The sequence below is a fragment of the Ranitomeya imitator genome, chromosome 2 (genome assembly GCF_032444005.1).
Source record: "Ranitomeya imitator isolate aRanImi1 chromosome 2, aRanImi1.pri, whole genome shotgun sequence".
Taxonomy (NCBI): domain Eukaryota; kingdom Metazoa; phylum Chordata; class Amphibia; order Anura; family Dendrobatidae; genus Ranitomeya; species Ranitomeya imitator.
The window spans coordinates 299194240-299212540 of record NC_091283.1 but is presented as its reverse complement, the minus strand read 5'-3'; the positions used below and the strand labels follow the sequence as shown (position 1 = coordinate 299212540).

The 18301-nt window shown below is 45.6% G+C and overlaps 1 protein-coding gene across 2 annotated transcripts in view; it reads left to right on the top strand.

Annotated features, from left to right (window-relative positions):
- The first annotated feature begins 705 nt into the window (after window positions 1-705).
- Window positions 706-18301, top strand: part of LOC138663337 (oocyte zinc finger protein XlCOF8.4-like) — a 41476-nt gene continuing 23880 nt past the window's right edge. The window contains exons 1-6 of one of the 2 annotated variants that reach the window (XM_069749512.1): window positions 706-924; window positions 4868-5014; window positions 5144-5324; window positions 5408-5531; window positions 5615-5712; window positions 7644-7734. In XM_069749512.1, coding sequence (XP_069605613.1) covers window positions 5229-5324; window positions 5408-5531; window positions 5615-5712; window positions 7644-7734 — 409 coding nt within the window. In that variant the 5' untranslated portion in view covers window positions 706-924; window positions 4868-5014; window positions 5144-5228. The remainder of the gene's footprint in view (window positions 925-4867; window positions 5015-5143; window positions 5325-5407; window positions 5532-5614; window positions 5713-7643; window positions 7735-18301) is intronic. The other variant, XM_069749514.1, reaches the window with a different exon arrangement.

Below are 18301 nucleotides of genomic sequence, written 5' to 3'. Positions count from 1 at the left end.
TCCATACACCTCGTACACGCACGGATCTGCTCCATATACCACGTACACGCACGGCTCCGCTCTATACACCTCATACACACGTGGGTCCACTCTGTACACCTCGTACACACACGGCTCTGCTCCGTACACCTCGTACATGCGGCTCTGCTCTGTACACCTTGTAGACACGCGGCTCTGCTCCGTACACCTCGTACAGATGCAGCTCTGCTCCGTACAGACACACAACTCCGCTCCATACACATTGCTCACTCTGCTCCGCTCCGTACACCTCGTACACACACGGCTCCGCTTCGTACACCTCGTACACACACGGCTCCGCTCCGTACACCTCGTACACACACGGCTCCGCTTCGTACACCTCGTACACACACGGCTCCGCTCCGTACACTTCCTACAAACGTGGCTCTGCTCCGTACACCTCATACTGTGTGGCTCTGCTCCGTACACCTCGTACACACACGGCTCTGCTCCGTACACCTCATACACACGTGGGTCTGCTCCGTACACCTCGTACACACACGGCCCTGCTCCGTACACCTCGTACACACACACAGCTCCGCTACATCCACACTGAAACCCCTCCTGACCCCACACATAAACTTCCCCTCATCCAGCACCATGACAACCAGCACAGCAGAGTCCTGCATACACTGAGGCCCCTGATCATGTGACCCCTGACTCCTCCCCTCCTGTGACCTCATCACAGGTCCTGTGCGCACAGAGCAGCTGTAGAAATCTCAGGCCACGGTGGTCTCCCCCAACTTCTGCTCTTTCTCCTTCTTTTCTTGCAGGGGCCGCAGTGGATTTCATCCTGGATCCATAGATCCGAATAGAGGAGCGATGTTCCTTCAGTCTGAGGGTAATTGATGGTGATATTTGTCCAAAGTCCACTTTACCCAGTAAATCCCACCAGGACTGTAGCAGGTAAAGACCCCAATATCCACAGGTGTCCCTTCTAATGGGGGGGAAAGTACCAAAGAAAACCATAATATCCTGAGAAAAAGAAACTACATGGAGACGTTGGTATCTAATATCTCCTGTCTTGGTTCTTACAAAAAAAAAATCTATATATATAATTGTCTAAGGGTCACTTTTGTCTGTCTGTCCTTATGTCACGGTTATTCGTTCGCTGATTGGTCTCGGCAGCTGCCTGTCATGGCTGCCGAGATCAATCAGCGACGGCCACAGTCAGGAAAAAATGGCCGCTCATTACTCCCCGTACTGACTGCCCGGCGCCCGCATACACCCCTCCGCTCACCGCTCACACAGGGTTAATGCCGGTGGTAACGGACCGCGTTATGCCACGGGTAACGCACTCTGTTACCGCTGCTATTAACCCTGTGTGACGAAGTATTTTACTATTAACGCGTCCTATGCAGCGCCAATAGTAAAAACATCTCATGTTAAAAATAATTTTAAAAAAATAAAAAACGATTATATACTCGCCTACGCCGCCTTTCCCGCTCCTCGCGATGCAACTGCCACGTTCCGTTGGCACAGATGGTCTGGCAGAAGGACCTGCCGTGACGTCACGGTCATGTGACCGCGACGTCGACGTCATCACAGGCCCTGCGCGCCTGCGCGAGCAGGCTGGGACCGGAAGCTGCCGCCTGTACCTCGCACAGGCCACAGAACTACAAGTATGGTGAGTATGTTAGAACTACAAGGGGCCCTCGGATCGGAAGGTGACTATGTTTATTTTTTATTTTTTAACCTGTGACATACGTGGCTAGGCAATATACTACGTGGCTCTGTGCTGTATGCTACGAAACTGGGCAACATACTACGTCACTGGCCAATATACTACGTCGCTGGGCAATATACTACGTGTCTGACCAATATACTTCGTGGTCTGTGCAATATACTACGTGGTCTGTGCAATATACTACGTGGACCTGCATATTCTAGAATACCCGATGCGTTAGAATCGGGCCACCATCTAGTCTACTATATAATTGTCTAAGGGTCACTTCCGTCTTTCTGTCTGTCTTTCTGTTATGGATATACATTGGTCGCGGCCTCTGTCTGTCATGGAAATCCAAGTCGCTGATTGGTCGCTGCAAAACAGCCACGACCAATCAGCGATGGGCACAGTTCAGAAAAAAATGGCCGCTCCTTACTCCCCGCAGTCAGTGCCCGGCGCCCGCATGCTCCCTTCCAGTCTCCACTCACACAAGGTTAATGCCGGCTTTAACGGACTGCGTTATGCCGTGGATAACGCACTCCGTAACCGCTGCTATTAACCCTGTGTGTCCCCAACTTTTTACTATTGATGCTGCCTATGCGGCATCAATAGTAAAAAGATCTAATGTTAAAAAAATTAAAAAACCTGCTATTCTTCTCACCCTCCTTCGTCCGACGATGCGCTCGCGCCTGCCTTTCCCGTTCCTCGCGACGCCCCGGTGACCGCTCCATGCATTGCGATCTCGCGAGATGATGACGCTACGTCATCATCTCGCGAGAGTGAGACAAGGAAAAACAAGAGGGCGGCGGGAAAGTGGCGCGAATCCCCACAGGAGCCGAGGCTGTGAGCCTGGGAAGGGGGAAGGTAACGTGGGAGGAGGAGGAGGAGCAGAGCGGCCAAGGTGAGGCGCCTCAGTCCCCATGGCGAGCATGGTGCCCAGTGCTGCCGGCGCTGTACGGCCTGACTGCTGCTGCTGACAGGTGCCGGTCTGTGCGAGACCCCAGCCTGGGAGCCGGCGGGACATGTACATGTAGGAGGGGACGGCGGCTGTTGTGGATTCTGTTTTTGGGCTCCCTCTGGTGGTTACAGATGGTACTGGGTGACTTGTGTTCTCTGCGGTCTCTAGTGTCCACCTGTTCTATCAGGATATGGGAGTTTCCTATTTAACCTGGCTTTCTTGTCATTTCCTCGCCGGCGATCAATGTAATCAGTGTGTCTTGCTACCTCTGCTTTCCGCTTCTGTAATCATCAGGACAAGCTAAGTTTTTGATTTTCCTGTTCCACGTTTTGCTTTATTTTTGTTTTAGTCCAGCTTGCAGTTATGTGATTCCTTGTTGCTGGTTGCTCTAGTGGGCTGATATTACTCCTCATGTTCCATGAGTTGGCACATGAGTTCAGGTAATTTCAGGATGGTTTTTTGTAGGGTTTTTCGCTGACCGCGCAGTTCACTTTTGTATCCTCTGCTATCTAGTTTTAGCGGGCCTCATTTTGCTGAATCTGTTTTCATTACTACGTATGTGCTTTCCTCTCATTTCACCGTCATTACATGTGGGGGGCTGCTATTTCTGTGGGGTGTTTCTCTGGAGGCAAGAGAGGTTTTTGTTTCTTCTAATAGGGGAAGCTAGTCCTTCGGCTGGCGCGAGACGTCTAGAATCATCGTAGGCACGTTCCCCGGCTATTGCTAGTGTTGTGAATTAGGTTCAGGATCGCGGTCAGCTCAGTTTTCATCACCCTAGAGCTTGTTCTGTTTTTTGTGTGCTTGTCCTTTTGTGATCCCCTGCCATTGGGATCATGACAGGCGGCACCATGGTGGAAGAACTCTTCTGTAAAGTTGTCTCCATTATTACACTACGTGGCCTGTGTTATACACTACATGGCCTGTGTTATACACTACGTGGCCTGTGTTATATACTGCGTGCGTAGGCTGTTATATACTACGTGGCTGTGTTATATGCTATGTGGGCTGTTATGCACTCCGTGGGCTGTGCTATATACTACGTGGCTGTGCTATATACTCCGTGGGCTGTGCTATATACTCCGTGGGCTGTGCTATATACTCAGTGGGCTGTGTTATATATTACGTGGCTGTGTTATATACTGCGTGGGCTTTGCTATATACTACGTGGCTTTGCTATATACTCTGTGGACTGTGTTATATACTACGTGGCTGGGCAATATACTACGTGGCTGGACAATATACTACGTGGCTGGGCAATATACTACGTGGCTGGGCAATATACTACGTGGTTCTGCTATATACTACGTGGCTGGGCAATATACTACGTGGCTGTTATATACTACGTGGGCTGTGCTATAAACTGCGTGGCTGTGCTATATACTACGTGGGCTGTGTTATATACTACGTGGGCTGTGTTATACGCTACTTGGCTGTGCATTTTTTTCTGCTGTATCTGTGCATCATGTATCGTGGTATGTATTAAAGAGGAGCGCCCACTGAGACTCTTTCTCCCGGGGCCCTCAAAAACCTGGAGCCGGCCCTGGCTTCACTGATTGTTCGCGGCTGGGTGTGAACAATCAGCGACAGGCGCAATCCTCCCGCAAATTGGTGCTGAGTTTGAACCACGCTTCGCTAATTGGTCGTGGCCGGCCAAATCCTTTGTATCAATTGCATTATTCTGAAAACTTCATAAATAAACTACATACATATTCTAGAATACCCGATGCCTTAGAATCGGGCCACCATATAGTCTCTTATAAAAGTCTCAAACTTCTGTGTGTGAATCAGACCTGAGATCTTACGTGATAGAAGATTACAGTGCGGGGAAGACGGGAAACCTTCATATAGGCGGCCGGTGGGGATGGAGTCAGTGACTAACTCTGGCCAAATCTGTTTCTAGAGCTGTAGTAGATGAAGATGTCGTCCTCATCATGAAGTAGTTATTTCTCCTGTCACGTGTAATGAATATCTCCTGCAGTATTGCTAATGACGATTCCAGTGTCGGTAAATGAGATGAGAATTAGCGTTATGGAAGATGAGTCTATGAGGAACGTATTCAGCTGCCGACTCTGAGGAAGAAACTACTTGTTGTCTGTGACCTAAAATATATAGGTTTTATTAGTAGATGTAAAGAGGAAAACTAAATACTGTAAAATAATAAATCTCCTCATATGTTTCCCTTATTATCTCTTTATGATGTTACATCGGCTCATCTTCTCATTCAGGTTTCTACAATATCGGATCCTCTCAGTGAAGATCTATATGAGAGAATTTTCCTGATTTACCCATCAAAGATGGATATGGACAGAGACAAGATGATAGAGAGGATATTACACCTCACCCTAGAGATCCTCTTCCGTCTTACTGGAGAGGTGAGAGATTCTGATGACGTCACATTACATCATTCTTATCTATGGGAATAACAGATGGACAGAAATAGAGAGGTGAGGACTCTGGAAATATCTGTAGTGAGATTTATTAACGTGTCTCTCCATAACCAGGATTACAAAGTAGTGAAGAAGACCTCTAGTGAGCGCTGTCAGGCCCCTGTGTCTGAGGAATGGAGAAGACCCCCTCAGCCCAGTCATGGGACCTCCACCTCACCCCCTGATACATGAGGACATCAATGACCAGAAGATTCTAGAACTCATCTACAAGATGATTGAGCTGCTGACTGGAGAGGTGACACTGCTGGGAATGCTGGGACATTATACAGTAACGCTATGAAGGGATCGGGGGGATGACGGTATCATTGTATGTGTCAGGTTCCTGTAAGGTGTCAGGATGTCGCTGTCTATTTCTCCATGGAGGAGTGGGAGTATTTAGAAGGACACAAAGATCTGTACAAGGACGTCATTATGGAGGTTCCCCAGCACCTCACATCACCAGGTAATAGACAGGACTAAATATACATGGCCTATAATTATCTGTATGTGAAGAATGAATTCAGTCCCTGTATGTGTTTCCTCCAGATCTATCCAGTAAGAGGACAACACCAGAGCGATGTCCCCATCCTCTTCTTCCACAGGACTGTAAGCAAGAAGATCCCAGTGCTCCTCAGGATCATCAGGTAAATGGAGAGAAGGTGTCTGGAGATCTCTCCTATGATGTGTAGATGGCGGTGAAGGTCTGGTTCTGGATTGTTCCAAGTCAAATGAACCAATGAATATTACCACTAGATTTTTAATTCTTTTGAGAATTTGTTCTTTGGTAATACTGTGTTAGGGGATGGAAAATGTGAGGAAGAAAAAATCTATAAATTGTAGTTTTTTTTAATTAATTTTTAAAGTTGTGGAAAAAATGTGAATTTCTGGGAAAAACACCCTTCAACTTAGAACAGTAGAGGATTCCAACAGATATGTCACGAGCATCTTTGTTAATATTTTACGCTTGCGGAATCAAACGCAAACTTTCAGAACGCAGTTTCAAAAAATCAATATGAAATAAAATGAGCAGAAAACCCACATGTGCCTCCTATGCTCCTGGCCACATCTGGACCAAAATTCAAGTTGGGCTCTCAATGGGACCATACTTAAATTTAAAAAAAACAAAGAATACCTTTATATCAACAGCGTCCATTCAAAAATCTTGAATTCAGATCTGTTTGGCCCGGGATCTAATAGTGTAGGGTCTAGGTTTTCCAAATAAAACTCATGTTTTTTAGACATTAGAAGGGATAGTTCTACTGATCCTTCACACAACGAACAGCTGACTGCACCGTGAGATGAGCTTTATAAGCACGCAAATCTTCCCGCTCAAACTGCTCTCCACCAATCCAGTCACATCTCTCCAATCCCCAGTAACGGGAAGGCTTGCGAGCCACATCCAGCACTCGCAACACTCACAGTAGTGACACCCAGAGCCCCCATTGCTTGCCCACACAAATCACACTGGGGCAGTATAACAAGATGCCGGGGTTCCTACCTTTCCCCCGCTCCGATCTGCACTACTATGAGGGGCTACTCACAAAAGTCTCCATGTGGAGACCCACTCTTCATAGCTGATTGCGAGACCTGGTGCTAATGCACCAAGCTGGGAGACCATTGCGGGCCACACATCATTTTATTTTTTTTTTTTCAAAATTGCGCATCAAAATGTTGAATTTGGCTAATCTTATGATATATCAAATTAAACCCTGCACCGTTCTAAACAAAATGTCCTCTCCAATATCTTTATCTTATTTGTAATACAAGATATGATGAAAAATGTAACATTATACAAGCAACACCAGTATACAGGCAAAGATGCTTACCTGTTCAAGGCCTCCAACAATTGCACTAACCAGGGTGCAGCGGACCCAAGTTAAGATAGCAAATACACAGGTGCAATAATACTGATAATGCAGTCACCCTACAATCAGGAATTGGCCGCTTGGTGCATCTGTATGTGGCGTGTTCACACAGGAATGCAAAGTATATGGCTCGAAGCCTATTAATGACGCCATATAGCGGGCTTACCATAATGCATCCTGTGTGAACAGAGGCTACAGTGTACAGAGCCATCTAGGGCCCAGCCGCACCCTGGAAAAAATATACAGTGCACCAAAAACATACCAATGTATGTAAGGTATTGGTCGATATTATGGCCACAATATTTAAGCTGCCAACCCACGTCAAGGGTCCTTACATATTGGCAGTCCTAATCTAAAAAAAACACCATAAGAGGAAAAACCTCCACTATTCTTTGCCTGTATACTGGTGTTTTTTTGTCTAGATGTTCATGTAACATTATACAAGCCCAAAATTCAGACTTTCTTAAAACTTTAGAAATCTATAAAATTTAATGGACATAAAAATGTAAAACTTTTTTTTCGTAATTCACTAAAATGGCGCTTAAAAAATAAATAAAATAAAAATCTAAAGACAAGAGGTAAAAAAAATATTCAGATTGGTGTCACTTGACATGGAATTACCCTGCTCAGTCTTGTTTTATCCCCCAGTATTATATGTTTTATACTTGTGTAATACTCAAGTTTTGTGACTTTTACAATATTTGTTTCAGGGTGAAGATCTGACCCATATTAATACTACAGAGACAAATGTTAGGGGTGATGAGTGGTGTAAAGAGGAGATTCCTACATGTGACTACCCAGGTGAGTAGAAACCACTAAATGCAGAGAAGTCACAGATTCTTCTCAGTCACCGGCTGTGGCTGTGAGTCGCACGCCAGGGCCTGGAGTACTCGGTACCAGGTACAGTCGCACTTAAATGGTATGTCACAGTGGCTGCGACCCGGTCCGTGGCCCTTGGCACTCAATTAAAGGGGAAAGGTCTTTAAGGGGTATTTTGGAATTAAGTCTATTTGTGACGCCAGCTGTTGTTCTCGGTCAGAGGGGACTGACGTTGCTTAAAGGGGTCCTCTGGGGTGATGTTGCAGAAAGATGGTGGAGCTTCCCACAGGTGAAGCGGGGTCCCCAGGGCTCCCAAGGTGTATGGCAAGGATGGTGGGTTGCCGGTAAATAACTGAGGACACAGGATTGCCGTCTTTACCTGGTTTACTGAAGTAGTATTCAGCCTCAGTCCAGGTTACTGGCAACAGGTGCAGGAGGAGTCCAGGCAGCCTGAAAACAAGTAGAAATCCCCTTGGCACTTCAGGTTGGGAGCTTCCACTATGCTTTGGTTTGCTGGTCTTTTGCTACCTGTAGCTTGCTGGCAAGATACCCCTTCCTCTCTCCTGTCCTGGGACAGTACCTGCACAGTAGGCAACTTGAGCTATTTCCTTGGGGTCTCTGACACGGTAACTCCAGGCTCTAACTGCAGCTGTACCTCAGGTTTAGTATGGGCAATTTACGTATAGTCCTATGCCCTCCAGGTCTACTATGGACCTTGCAGTTATCCACACTCTTAGGCTCCCGCTTCCCGGTTTCTGCGCTCTGGCTCACAGAAGGCCCAATCGCCTTGAGCTCCTAATCACTTCTCTGAGCTCCTTTCTTGTCTTACACAGACTGACTAACTCCTTCAGACCAGGATGGAATTCAGGGAAGTTCCCCTCAAACAGGATTTTGAGCTCCCCCATCTGGCCTGGAGTTAGAATGTGTTGTGTGTAAGATTTACCTGCCAAAGGGATCCCACTTGTCTCCAAGCATGTCACTACCCTCCCCGAGAGGAAGGCAGCACCACTGTGGTACCTGAACTCCTGGGGTGCCACAGCTGCTTTATCGATCTTGTAGTCCGGCCGTATTGCAATCGTGTGATCACCATTTTACCTGTAGACCACAACATTCTCCTCCACCCAAAACTGTTCAAATGGCTTTGGACATTGAAAGCCCTTTTCTATAGAACTTACAACCTGGAGGATCCACCTACCCCCTGGGATTAGATGACACTAACCCTTTCCTGCCGAGATCTGTAAACTACAAAGCCAAATGACAGTGTACGTAGAATGAACTGACAAGTTAGAAAATCACTAAAAGAAAAATATGATGGTCCTCTAAGAGAAAGCGGAGGGTAATGATGCTGTTGGCTTCATAGAACCCTGATATCTTATTGGATGAATCTACCTTCTCCCTCTTCTGTGCTGCTGAATGTGTTCATATGGTCCCTACAAGACCAGGACCAGTCTTTCTGGCCAAACTTCACTTTTATGATTGACAGCATTGAATGTGCAGTGAGGGCCAAGTGTGAATTTCTGAATAATAACATCAGAGATTCCCTTTATCCTGACTTTTCAATTTCTTTTAAAACTGTCTACGCACTTTTTTCCTCCAAAAATGGAGTTTTAAAAAAAAATGAACATTTAACTTTTCTTCACAAAAAATTTACTTCAGCTCCAATTAGTTTTATTTCATCAAGGTTAACAGGAGAAATTGGACCTCAAAAGTTGCTGTACAATTTGTTCTGAGTACGCCGATACCCCATATGTGGGGGTAAACCACTGTTTGGGCGCATGCCAGAGCTCGGAATGGAAGGAGCGCCATTTCACTTTTTCAATGCAAAATTGACTGGAATTGAGATGGGACGCCATGTTGCGTTTGGAAAGCCCTTGATGTGCCTAAACATTGAAACCCCCCACAAGTGACACCATTTTGGAAACTAGACCCCCTAAGGAACTTATCTAGATGTGTGGTGAGCACTTTGACCCACCAAGTGCTTCACAGAAGTTTATAATGTAGAGCCGTAAAAATAAAAAAATCATATTTTTTCACAAAAATGATTTTTCGCCCCCAATTTTTTATTTTCCCAAGGGTAAGAGAAGAAATTGGACCCCAAAAGTTGTTGTGCAATTTGTCCTGAGTACGCTGATACCCCATATGTGGGGGTAAACCACTTTTTGGGCGCATGGCAGAGCTCGGAAGGGAAGGAGCGCCGTTTTCAATGCAAAATTGACTGATATTGAGATGGGACACCATGTTGCGCTTGGAGAGCCCCTGATGTGCCTAAACAGTGGAAACCCCCAATTCTAACTGAAACCCTATACCTTAACCACACTCCTAACCCTGACACACCCCTAACCCTAATCCCAACCGTAAATGTAATCCAAACCCTAGCCCTAACCATAGCTTCAACTCTAACCCTAACCCTAGCCCTAACCCTAATGGGAAAATGGAAATAAATAAAAAAAAATTGAATTTCTCCCTAACTAATGGGGTGATGAAGCGGGTTTTCTAGTGGATTTTTTTGATTGGCAGCCGTCACACACTAAAAGACGCTTTATATTGCAAAAAATATTTTTTGCGTTACCACATTTTGAGACCTATAATTTTTTCCATATTTTGGTCCACAGAGTCACATGAGGTCTTGTTGTTTGCGGGACGAGTTTTTATTGGTAACATTTTCGGGCTCGTGACATTTTTTGATCGCTTTTTATTCCACTTTTTGTTCGGCGCTGATCTGACACTTTGCTGTGCACTGTGTCAGATCAGCGATCTGACGTGCACTCCTGGAGGCCTCCCGGCACCTGCTCTGAGCAGGCGCTGGTAAGCCACCTCCCTGCAGGGATCGGATGCAGCCCCGTGGCCATTTTGGATCCGGGGCCTGCAGGGAGAAGAAGGTAGGAGACCCTCGGAGCAACGCGATCACATCGCGTTGCTCCGAGGGTCTCTGGGAAGCCCGCAGGGAGCCCCCTCCCAGCGGGATGCTTCCCTATACCGCCGGAACGCTGCGATCATGTTTGTTCGCTGTGTGCCGGGGGTTAATGTGCCGGGGGCGGTCCGTGACCGTTCCTGGCACATAGTGCCGGATGTCAGCTGCGATAGTCAGCTGACACCTGGCCGCGATCGGCCGCACTCCCCCCGTGGGTGCGGCCGATCGCTGTGACGTACTATCCTGTCGGTGGGCATACGGGCCCACCCCACCTCGACGGGATAGTACTTCTAATGTCAGAAAGGGGTTAAAAAAGGTCTCCATTGCATCTTCCAAATGCCAAGATCTAATTTTACAGCACCTCAGCTCTCTACTATAAGGCTATGTGCGCACGTTGCGGATTTGCTTGCAGAAATTTATGCAAGGTTTCTGCATCTCTTGGCAGAAAAACGCTGTGTAAAATCCACGCGTTTTCTATGTGGATTTATATGCATTTTGAAAGCTATATAAAGATATATTATTTAAAAAAAAGTGTCATTTCCTTGCTCAACCTCTTATTTTTCATTCTCCATTGAAAACCATAATATCATTAGATACCATGTTCAAATTTATAATATTCATAGACACAAAACAAATATAAGTGAATACTATATTTTCTCTTACCCCTATGACGGCACCACGGAGAGAGAGGGATCCGCCCTCAGGGACAGGAAACCCACAGGTTAAAAAGGCGGGACCTCTCTTCCACCTCAGTTCGGTTTCCTGTCCCTGACGGGGAACCTACAGGTGAACTTACCTGCATCGCGGGATTCCGGGGACCATCTGGTCGGATTCAAGCAGCAGGGGGCCCTGCCGCGGTCTAAGTGGATTTTTGTCCCCGAGGGCACAATCCGGGGTCGGTGGGCCCTGAGTAGGTGCTGGGAAGAGGCAGTGAAGAGGAATCTGGTCTGCCTCTTCCCTCTTATCATGTGACCGGTAATAGGTAGCGGCGGCTACCTGGTAAATTACCGCCGGTCTGGGGCCCTGGGGGATGGTGGCGGCGGCCACCAACAGGAATAGCCGATATGAAGGCAGCGGCGGCACTTCCGATACCCCCAGGCACCGGCGGCCAGCATGGCGTGCAGCAGAAGCTCCAGTGGCGCACGAGACTGGCCACAGGTTAGTGCGCAGGCGCGGCGGGAGTACTTCCGGGTCAGCGCAGAGGCGCCTGGAAACCAGAAGTTAGGCGCTGCGGGCGGGGAATTTAAACAGCTGAGCAGCCTGGAATCACTGCTCAGCTATTTTCACCATGAGTGGATCAGAGCAACCCGCAGAAGAAATTCTGCTACCCCTACCGGAAAAACGGCCGCAACAGAACCCGCAACCATAGCCTACTCAGCGCCACAGCTCTGGATCTCAACGCAGCAGTGGCTTCAGTGGATCCAGAAGGATGGCAACGGTTCAAATTGAGGACGCATCTCCAAGACCTGAACCGGTACCCCCCTCATATCAGGAGGGTAAGTGGACTCCGTGAAAGTACATATTCTAAATAGGGTTTTATTGTGTCCCTGGGAAAAGAAATGTACGGGGAAAACTAAGCGCAAAGTGTGTGCAATCTGCTCTTCAGATTTACCTACCACATGGGTCAAAAAAACTTTGTGCGATTTGCATAGAGAGAACTTTAAGTGAAGAATCCCCAAGATTTGCATCCGGCTTTAAAGAACTAATTAAATCTCAGGTGGAAGATGCATTGAAAAACGCAAAAAGCCTTAAAAGAAAACGCAAATCAAGACGTAAATCCCCGGATCCCAGTTCTAGTGAGGAACACAGTATCCAATATAGTTCTGATAGTTCCCTGTCCTCTTCATCATCCTCGACATCATCAGAGAGTGGTCGTAACTGTTTCCCTATAGAAGAAACAGATGCGCTAATAAAAGCGGTTAGAACAACTATGGGGCTAGCAGACACTCGGTCTAAAAAAACTGCAGAAGACCTTATGTTCAGCGGCTTAGAGCAGAAAAAACGTCGGGTATTTCCATTGAACGAAAAAATACAGACCTTAATAAAAAAAAAGAGTGGAAGAGGCCAGACAAGAAAGTCCTCCTAGCTCCAAAAAGAAAATATCCGTTCGACGACCCTGCATGTTCTTGGTGAAAAGCACCTAAAATATATGTCGCTATTGCGAAGGCCTCTAAGAAATTTGCGTTACCCTTTGAGGATATGGGGACCCTTAAGGACCCTATGGACAAGAAGGCCGAGGTGTTCTTAAAAGGCTCCTGGGAAGCAGCTAGCGGGGGTTTAAAACCAGGAATAGCCGCTACATGCACGGCAAGAGCATTGATGGTGTGGCTGGACCACCTAGAGTCTCAATTGAGGAGCAAAACCTCACGGGAAACAATATTAAATTCCGTGTTGGTAATGAGGGGTGCTGCTGCATATTTGGCGGACACTTCCATAGACTCTGTGAGACTGACGGCAAGGTCAGCTTCATTTTCGAATGCAGCCAGAAGAGCATTATGGCTCAAATGCTGGCCAGGAGACCTACAAACAAAAGCAAAATTATGCTCCATACCATGTGAGGGAGAATTTTTGTTTGGGCCTACCCTAGATGACATCCTCGAGAAAGCCGTAGACAAAAAGAAAGCCTTCCCAGGGTTTCGTAACCAATCTTACCAACGGCCCTTTCGGGGTAGGAAGTTCATGCGTAAATGCCCCCCAAAAACAAAAAGAAGGCTAGGAAGATAAAAGATTTAAAGGCAGTGGCTTCATGTTTAACAAACCAGACAACAAGAAGCAATCCCAATGAAGGTGCGCCCCAGGTGGGGGGAAGACTAACATACTTCCTTCAAGCCTGGGAAAAAATATCAGGGAGCGAGTGGACACTGAGTTTAATAAAGACAAGTCTAAAATTGAAATTCATACAATGCCACGCAACCATTTCGTGATAACACCACAGAGAAAATCAGAGGTCGAACAACTGGCCCTACAAAAGGAAATATACAGTCTCCTCGCAAAGAATGTCCTACAGGAGGTCCCACAACAGGAGAAAGATATGGGATTTTATTCTCCTCTTTTTCTTCGAACAAAACCAGACGGGACATTCAGAACAATAATAAACCTGAAAAAATTGAACAAATATATCTAGTGACCCAAAGTATCAAGATGGGAACAATAAAACCCTGTGTCAGATCCATTCATCTGTCTTGTTTCATGACTGTAGTCGATCTGAAAGACGCATACTATCATGTGCCTATCCATCCCAGTTACCAGAAATACCTCAGAGTGGCGGTGATGATGCAAGGGGAACTGAAACATTATCAGTTCAGAGCTCTCCCATTCGGCCTTGCTATAGCCCCGAGAGTATTTACGAAATTGATGGCTGAAGTGATGGCATATAAGGGAGCAAGACATACTAATAGTCCCATATCTGGTCGATCTCCTGGTAGTGGGCAGATCCTCACACCATTGCAGTCAACAGCTAGACAAGGTGATGACAGCCTTGTCAAATTTGGGTTGCATGTTGAATCTAGAAAAATCCAGAATTATTCCAGTACAAATACAACAGTACTTAGGAATAATGATAGATTTGACAAAACAAGAATGTCGTCTTCCGGGGACGAAAGTTACCAATATGATAACAACTAATAACTCAAATAAGGCTTTCTCCAGTTATCACTTTACTGAAGGCAATGTCTGTGTTAGGGTCAATGACAGCCTGTATGCCAGCAGTCCAATGGGCCCAGTACCACTCAAGAGATTTCCAGTGGGAGATACTAGAAGCACAACTCCGATTTAAAAGGGGATTTAGAAAAGCGCTTTAAAATCTCCTCACGAACAATATGTTCCCTAGGTTGGTGGATAGACCCGACCAACTTAACCAGGGGGGTTCCATGGGTATGGCCAGTTTCGATAACCCTAACCACGGATGCGAGCCCATGGTGTTGGGGGGCTCATTTAAAAGATCAAATTGCCCAAAGCCCTTGGTCAGAAACAGAAAAACTCAGCAGGGTGGTGGTGGCATACCTCAATCACCAGGGGGAAACAAGGTCCCGTTCGTTGATGGAAGTGACAAAATCTATCCTGACATTGGCAGCAACCAATCTATCTTCTCTGTCAGCTCTTCACATCAAAGGGACAGAGAACCAGGCGGCAGATTTTTTTAAGCAGAACACAGTTAAGGCAAGGGGAATGGGAGTTGAACCAGGAGATATTCAACTGCATTGTAGCTTACTGGGGAATACCGGAAATAGATTTGTTCGCATACTATCTAAACCGGAAAACACAGGCATTTTGCTCAATCGACCCACGAGGGAACCCAGTGACCCTAGATGCTTTTCTGATTCCCTGGAACTTCCAACTGGCTTATGCCTTTCCTCCGATAGCATTAATTCCATTAGTTCTGAAGAAAACCTGGGAGGACAGGGCAAGAGTGATTATGATAGCCCCGTTCTGGCCAAAGAGAGCGTGGTTTCCATGGTTACGCTTGATGTCTGTAACAGAGCCATGGGTTCTCCCGGACATCTCAAATCTTCTACGCCAAGGGCCAATAAACCCTCCACAAGTAGAAAACCTACACATGTCAGCATGGAATTTGAGAGGGAACTTTTAGCAAAGAGGGGGTTTTCCTCAAATTTAATTTCAACACTCTTGTCCAGTAGGAAAGCTGTAACTACCAGAGCATATGGCAATGTCTGGAAGAAGTTCCTCTCTAATCCAAATGTCAGTGTGTCGGGGAAAATCCCAATTAAGGAAGTGCTAGAATTCCTTCAGAAAGGATTAGGCTGGGTTCACATTGCGCTAGGTGTGTCCGTCTAACGGACTCGTTTTTAAGTAGTAAAAACGCAATGTAACGCACATACTAACGCGCCCATAGACTTGCATTGTCTAACGCATCGTGACGCATCCCTAAATTGGTATGCGTTTGTCACATAACGTTTTTTTTCTGACGGACCTTCAACGCGGCTTGCAGCGTTCTCGGGTCCGGCCAAGCTAACGCACTACTAACGGAAGCGTTCATTCTGCCATAGAAGGCTATGGCAAGCGCAGCCAGAAGCAAATCATGAAAAATTTCCTAATAGGACCACACGATTTAATAGCGTTTGAGGGTGGTCACATGTGTCATGTGACAGGAAATGTGATTTCGGCCATTAAAGGAGAAATATACCACCCACACATTTACTGCACGTGACAGAGTGTTGCAATAGCTCTCCTGAAATGTAAGTACATTTCTATATATCTCAGTATACATCATGGGAGTCTGTAATGTCCGTCAGATGTGTGTGTACTAAACATGTATTGCTTTGTTGCACACAGATGTCGGATACAGATGGCAGCAGCAGCAACAGCGTGTCTGCGATTTTTTTTCGTCACAGTCGGTAGGCTTGCACTTTAAAAAACCACTATAATGTTGTGTGAAACTCCATTGTATTGAGCTAGGCATAACAATCCTGTTTATTGTTTTATTGTGAATAGGAGTCTTCTGAGCCCGAGGCTGCTAGACCACCCCCGAAAAAACATGCTAAAAGCACAAAGGTACATGGCACACATGTTGAATTTTTCAGGCATAAATTTATTGATCCAATGAATGTTAACATAGTAACATAGTTAGTAAGGCCGAAAAAAGACATTTGTCCATCCAGTTCAGCCTATATTCCATCATAATAAATACCCAGATCTACGTCCTTCTACAGAACCTAATAATTGTATGATACAATATTGTTCTGCTCCAGGAAGACATCCAGGCCTCTCTTGAACCCCTCGACTGAGTTCGCCATCACCACCTCCTCAGGCAAGCAATTCCAGATTCTCACTGCCCTAACAGTAAAGAATCCTCTTCTATGTTGGTGGAAAAACCTTCTCTCCTCCAGACGCAAAGAATGCCCCCTTGTGCCTGTCACCTTCCTTGGTATAAACAGATCCTCAGCGAGATATTTGTATTGTCCCCTTATATACTTATACATGGTTATTAGATCGCCCCTCAGTCGTCTTTTTTCTAGACTAAATAATCCTAATTTCGCTAATCTATCTGGGTATTGTAGTTCTCCCATCCCCTTTATTAATTTTGTTGCCCTCCTTTGTACTCTCTCTAGTTCCATTATATCCTTCCTGAGCACCGGTGCCCAAAACTGGACACAGTACTCCATGTGCGGTCTAACTAGGGATTTGTACAGAGGCAGTATAATGCTCTCATCATGTGTATCCAGACCTCTTTTAATGCACCCCATGATCCTGTTTGCCTTGGCAGATGCTGCCTGGCACTGGCTGCTCCAGGTAAGTTTATCATTAACTAGGATCCCCAAGTCCTTCTCCCTGTCAGATTTACCCAGTGGTTTCCCGTTCAGTGTGTAATGGTGATATTGATTCCCTCTTCCCATGTGTATAACCTTACATTTATCATTGTTAAACCTCATCTGCCACCTTTCAGCCCAAGTTTCCAACTTATCCAGATCCATCTGTAGCAGAATACTATCTTCTCTTGTATTAACTGCTTTACATAGTTTTGTATCATCTGCAAATATCGATATTTTACTGTGTAAACCTTCTACCAGATCATTAATGAATATGTTGAAGAGAACAGGTCCCAATACTGACCCCTGCGGTACCCCACTGGTCACAGCGACCCAGTTAGAGACTATACCATTTATAACCACCCTCTGCTTTCTATCACTAAGCCAGTTACTAACCCATTTACACACATTTTCCCCCAGACCAAGCATTCTCATTTTGTGTACCAACCTCTTGTGCGGCACGGTATCAAACGCTTTGGAAAAATCGAGATATACCACGTCCAATGACTCACCGTGGTCCAGTCTATAGCTTACCTCTTCATAAAAACTGATTAGATTGGTTTGACAGGAGCGATTTCTCATAAACCCATGCTGATATGGAGTTAAACAGTTATTCTCATTGAGATAATCCAGAATAACATCCCTCAGAAACCCTTCAAATATTTTACCAACAATAGAGGTTAGACTTACTGGCCTATAATTTCCAGGTTCACTTTTAGAGCCCTTTTTGAATATTGGCACCACATTTGCTATGCGCCAGTCCTGCGGAACAGACCCTGTCGCTATAGAGTCACTAAAAATAAGAAATAATGGTTTATCTATTACATTACTTAGTTCTCTTAGTACTCGTGGGTGTATGCCATCCGGACCCGGAGATTTATCTATTTTAATCTTATTTAGCCGGTTTCGCACCTCTTCTTGGGTTAGATTGGTGACCCTTAATATAGGGTTTTCATTGTTTCTTGGGATTTCACCTAGCATTTCATTTTCCACCGTGAATACCGTGGAGAAGAAGGTGTTTAATATGTTAGCTTTTTCCTCGTCATCTACAACCATTCTTTCCTCACTATTTTTTAAGGGGCCTACATTTTCAGTTTTTATTCTTTTACTATTGATATAGTTGAAGAACAGTTTGGGATTAGTTTTACTCTCCTTAGCAATGTGCTTCTCTGTTTCCTTTTTGGCAGCTTTAATTAGTTTTTTAGATAAAGTATTTTTCTCCCTATAGTTTTTTAGAGCTTCAATAGTGCCATCCTGCTTTAGTAGTGCAAATGCTTTCTTTTTACTGTTAATTGCCTGTCTTCTTTGTTTAGCCACATTGGGTTTTTCCTATTTCTAGTCCTTTTATTCCCACAAGGTATAAACCGCTTAC